At 64.5% G+C, this 5,373-nt stretch overlaps 1 protein-coding gene across 2 annotated transcripts; it reads right to left on the reverse strand.

Annotated features, from left to right (window-relative positions):
• Nucleotides 1–736: 736 nt before the first annotated feature.
• On the reverse strand, nt 737–4,989 carry IDH2 (isocitrate dehydrogenase (NADP(+)) 2). 2 transcript variants are annotated; one of them, XM_064669389.1, is made up of 11 exons: nt 4,850–4,989; nt 3,788–3,879; nt 3,231–3,396; nt 2,677–2,837; nt 2,448–2,591; nt 2,202–2,338; nt 1,944–2,095; nt 1,749–1,861; nt 1,564–1,661; nt 1,353–1,445; nt 737–1,058 (listed from the first exon to the last, which is right to left on the reverse strand). In XM_064669389.1, exons 1-11 carry the CDS (start codon nt 4,938–4,940, stop codon nt 971–973), a joined length of 1,335 nt encoding a protein of 444 aa, XP_064525459.1. In that variant the 5' UTR covers nt 4,941–4,989; the 3' UTR covers nt 737–970. The 2 variants fall into 2 exon arrangements, with proteins under 2 accessions (XP_064525459.1, XP_064525460.1); XM_064669390.1 differs by lacking the exon at nt 4,850–4,989 and having other exon boundaries at nt 3,788–4,741.
• Between the last annotated feature and the right edge of the window lie 384 nt (nt 4,990–5,373).

Here is a 5,373-nt window from a genome sequence, read left to right on the forward strand (position 1 = left end):
CCCGTGTAAGCTGTGTGGTCTGTGCTGGGAGCCGGGGGGGCTGCGGGGGCCTGAGAACAAACTGGCACCCCCTCCTTGCCCCTTAGCTGCTCTAGGGTTCAGGAAAAGGTTCTCGCTTGGGCAGAGGTGGGGGTTTGCCTCCTCCATGCCCAGGGATTAGGGAGGAAGCAGCTGGGGCAATGCTGGGTCCAGGACTGCTATCTGGGCTCCGCACCCTCCCTGCTGTGGGATTGGGGTTGGCAGCACCCACATCATTTCCCCCAAGTGTGCCCAGAGCTGGAGAGGGTCCTGGTAGACATCAGGACCTCGGGTCCAGCCAGAGCACAGGGTTTGGGACCCCTGTGCTGACCCCCCCACCCACTTTGTGCCCTTGGCTGTGCTCCTTGGGGCTGGGCACCATGTGCCCCATCCCCAGAAGCCCTGGGCTGGCTCTGGAGGTGGCCCCACTCAGCCTCCCCACAAGGCAGTGTGCCTACCACCCTTGCCATCCACCTCCTCCCCTGCAACATCATCCAGCCTGGGGGCAGGATGGAGATGGCCACAGCCTTGGCCAGCCCAGACCTCTCCTCAGCATGGCAGGGCTGTGCCCCTAGCCAGTGTGGACCCCCACACGCTACCTCAGGCCAGTGCCAAAATGCTGGGGCACACGGCCTTCCAGGCTGGCGAGGCTGAGCCGAGGGGTCTGGTACTCCCTGTGCCCCCCATGCCCACACTGCAGAGCTGTGCTACTATGATGTGCCATGGCTGGGGAGGTGTTTAATGGCACCACAGAGTTATGGAATACATGAATCAGTTCAGGACAGACCCCCCCCAGCCCTACAACTCCTGCTACAATGGCTTTAAAAACACTCATAAGAAAACTGCTTATAAAAATGATTCATCTGTTCCTGAGGAGTGTCAGGGAGCTGGGGGTGGCACTGGGCCCCTCCCTGCCCTATCCATCCTGGGAACAGCAGGGGCCCCCTGCCCCCTACTTCTTGCCCAGGGCCTTGTCCAAGTTGTTCTTGATGGCGTCGAGGAAGTCTGTGGTGTTCACAAAGTGCTCATTCAGCTTCACACTGTGGGGACAGAGAGGGGTTGGGGGGGGGATCCCTGCCCACCTCCCCTCACAGGCAGCACGGCCCTGAGTTGTGAGATGTGACCCTTGTCCAACCCCACCAGCTGCGAATAGACACCCCAAGTCCCCAGGGACTTTGCAGAGACCAGCAGCTGCCTGTGGCCACTGCGCAGGGCCAGCCTGCCCTTGTGGCTGCCCTGCGGGGACAGCCCGCCCTTGTGGTCACCCGTGCAGCCACGTTGCCCTGGTGCAGACGGCTGTCTCCCCCCTGCTCCACCCCCGGAGTCACCCGTACTTGGCGAGGCCGTGGATGCAGCCGGCGAGATCCTTCGTCATCGTTCCGCCCTCCACGGTGTCCACACAGACCTTCTCCAGCGTCTGTGCAAACCTGGGGGTGGCAGCGCCGCAGCTCCAGCACAGCCAGCACCAGCCCCTGCCACAGCTGTGCCTGGGGCAGCTGCTGGCAGGGACCCTCACCCCAGGGACCCCCACCCCACCCTGCTCACTTGATGAGGTCGGGGTTACTGTCCAGCTTGCCCCGGTGCTCCAGGCCACGCGTCCAGGCGAAGATGCTGGCAATGGGGTTGGTGCTGGTGGGTCGTCCCTGCGTGGAGAGAATGGTCAGTTGTCTGGTGTGGGCACCGCACTGTGGGCCTGGCACAGGCAGGTCCTGCCGGCAGAGCACACCCACCTTCTGGTGCTCCCGGTAGTGGCGGGTGACAGTGCCGTGGGCGGCCTCAGCCTCGATGGTCTTCCCATCCGGACACACCAGGACAGAGGTCATCAACCCCAGGGAGCCGAACCCTGCAGCAAGACAGGGGTCAGGGTGGCTCTGTGAGGGTGAGCACACATAGCCCACCCCACCTGTCCTCTCCTACTGCCCCACCTTGTGCCAGGATGTCTGACTGCACATCCCCGTCGTAGTTCTTGCAGGCCCAGACGAAGCCGCCAGAGGATTTCAGCATCTGGGCGACCATGTCGTCAATGAGCCGGTGCTCGTACCAGATCTTCAGCTTGTCAAACTCAGTCTTGTAGTGCCTGGGAGCGCAGGCCGGGGGTCAACTGTGTCGACCCCAGGTGGGTCCTGCTGCCAGCCCCTCCTGGGCAACCCCCCACAGCAGCCCAAGCCCCCCCAGGTCCATACTTATCAAAGATCTCCTGGAAGACGTCCTTGAAGCGCCCGTCATAGGCCTTGAGGATGGTGTTCTTGGTGCTCAGGTAGAGTGGCCACTTCTTCTGGATGGCGTACTGGAAGCAGCTGTGCGCGAAGCCCGAGATGGACTGCGTGGGAAGTGCACAGACCCCCTGGGACCCTGACCCCCCGCCTGGCAGCTTCCCCAGGGTGGCAGGGCACACTGCCCTGCAGGGACCCCTCCAGCCCCACCGGTACCTCGTCTGTGTTGTACATGCCCATGCCCACGCCGCCACCGGGGAAGTTGAACACCTCCCACTCCTTGGCCCCACTGCCATCCTTCGGCGTGAAGACCATCTTGAACGTCCCAGACTTGCTCACCACGAAGTCAGTGGCTTTGTACTGCAGGGGGCCGGGCAGAGCATCAGGCAGTGGCCACAGGAGCTGCTGGACATCCCCACGCCGCCAGCCCCTGCACCAGGCTCACCTGGTCGCCGTGGGCATGGCGGCCGATGGTGATGGGCTTGGTCCAGCCGGGCACCAGGCGGGGGATGTTCTTGCAGATGATGGGCTCTCGGAACACTGTCCCCCCCAGGATGTTTCGAATGGTGCCATTGGGGCTCTTCCACATCTTCTTCAGCTTGAACTCTGTGGGACATGCAGAGGTGAGACCCTCAAGGACCCCCAGACTCCCAGAAGAACCCAGCCCCTGCCAGCCCCCACTCCACCGTGCAGTGGGCTGACTAGGTGCTGGGCTGGCCAAGGGGTGGGACAGCCAGCGCAGAACTGTGACTGGCATGGGGCAGTTTGTCCCCCAGCCCCATGCCCATGGGGTCCCCACAGCACCCACAAGCCCCCCAGGATGGGGAGGGAGGCACAGCGCTGAGCATGGTGCATCCCCCAGCCCACCAGAAACCTGAGCTGGCAGGGGGGAGGCACTGCTGACCCCGAGGGGCTGCACACAGACAGGGGGCTCAGCACTCCATGGAGCTGCCAGCACCCCACACTGTGGTGGGAACTTGGCCCCTCACCCCTGCCCACCTTCCACCCTGGCTTCATCGGGCGTAATGGTGGCACACTTGACAGCCACACTGTACTTCTGGGTGGCCAGTGCCGAATCAATGGTGACTTGGTCATCTGTCTTGTCCCGGTGTGGCAGTCCCAGGTCGAAGTACTTCAGCTGGACATCCACGTTGGGCAGGATGAGCTGGGGGGCCAGGAGAGCATCGGAGCAGGGCGACAATGTGGGGTGCCTGGGGAGCAGCACCCTTGCACAGCCAGTCCCAGCACCCACCCCAGCACAGCCCAGCTGCCTGCCAGGGACCGTCCCCCCCCAGCCAGGATGATCCCCTCTGCCTGGGATGGGCCTCCTTGCGTGGGATGGGCCTCCCCGCCCAGAACAGTCCCACCTCCCTGGGACCCTCTCACTTCCAGGCCTTCCGGAAGCTGCGCTGATTTTACCACCTGCTTCCTGCGGACAGAGGGACAGAGGTGGGAGGGACAGACGGAGACCAGCACAGGCACCGCTTGTTCCCCATACAACCTCCTCAGCTTCACTTGTGGCACACCCACCCCTTCCCAGGGCAGGACCCCGTCACCTTCTCCTTGATGAAGGCCCAGATGATCCTCGTCATCTCGTCCCCATCCATCTCCACCACTGGGTTGGCCACCTTAATCCGCTTGTCAGCATCTGGGGAGCAGCTGGAGGGTGTTAGGGATGCACCCCTGGCCCCGCAGCTCCTCACCCTGGTGTGTGGCCAGGGCATCCTGCGGGGACCACACAGCCCCATCCAGCCAAGTGCGGGTGCCACCCCAGCTCAGGAACAGCTACAGGTCAGGGGCAAACCCTGCTGGGGTCCGGGCCAGTTCGTGGGTCCAACACTGCTGTGGCAGGGGTCAGGGTGCAAAATGCCCCATGGCAGTGGGACAGGTGCACATCCCCCTTGGGGTGGGACCCATGCGCAAGCTGGGCTGCAACGCCCCGGTGAGACTGAGACCAGGACCAGAACCAGGACCAGGTCCAACCCCCCTGGAGCCAGGCCCAGGCACAAAACAGGGTACAAATCCCTGCCTGGCTCCTGGACCGGGACTAAATACCTCTGGGTGCCAAACTTGGCTGCGGGTCGGGCTGTAAAACCTCACGTGGGACCCAGACCAGAGGTGACCCCCCCCCACCTGGGCGGGACCTGAGCGCTGACGGTCTGCAAAACTCTACGTGGAGCTGGGAGCGGCAGCTGGAGCGGGAGCAGGAGCAGGAGTGAACCTTCCAGGGGGGCAAATCGGGCGGCAAAACCCCGTGTGCGTCTGGGAGCAGGAACAGAACCCCAAGGCTCCGACCGGGTACAAGCGGAGGTGCAAAACGCGGCATGGAACGCGGACCAAATCCCCCTGGGACCAAACTCCCCCGCGACCAAACTCATCTGTAAAATCCCTCGTGGAACCGGGACCAAACCCCCTGGCACCAGACCCAGCTACAAAACCCGGCGTGGGTCCGCAGACGCCCCCCGGGACTGTCAGCAAGCGTGGATGCGGATCCAATTCCAGACATCGGCCCGCAAAAGAATCCGACTCGCCTCCCCGTGGGTCTGGAGCACACCCCCCTCGTGGCGTGCGCAGCCCCCAGGACACGAGGCTCTCCCCCCACCCGGCCCCCCACTCACAGTGCCGGCGCTGCCCCGCGCAGGCGGCGGGGAGCGGGCGGCGGGACAGGCGGCTCAGCGCCGGGGCGGCGCGGAGGTAGCGGGCGGCCATGGCGGGGGCGGACGCGACAGGGCGGACACGGGGGCGCGGTTCTCTCCGCCCCGGGGCGGGACAGAGTCCCGGCCCCCGCCGTGGGGCCCCGCGAGAGCTTCGGAGGGGCCCGCTCGGGGTCCCACGCGGAGGGCTCGGGCCCTTGCCGCATCCCCCCCCAGATGGCAACGCACAAGGTGACCAGAATCCGCAGCGGCCCACATTCCCAGCAAAGGGATGTGGCGTTCCTGGGTACATCGGGGTTGCAGACACGCGGCCAGCCCCCGCGTACCAGGATCAAACCAGGACCAAACCCACCTGGCATCAAACCCGGCTGTAAAACCCTGTGTGGAATCGGACCAGACCCTCCCAGGACCAGATCCAGCTATAAAACCCTGCGTGGGACCAGGATCAAACCCCCACAGAACCTGACCCAGTTGCCAAACCCCACATG

The sequence above is a fragment of the Pseudopipra pipra genome, chromosome 12 (genome assembly GCF_036250125.1).
Source record: "Pseudopipra pipra isolate bDixPip1 chromosome 12, bDixPip1.hap1, whole genome shotgun sequence".
Classification (NCBI taxonomy): domain Eukaryota; kingdom Metazoa; phylum Chordata; class Aves; order Passeriformes; family Pipridae; genus Pseudopipra; species Pseudopipra pipra.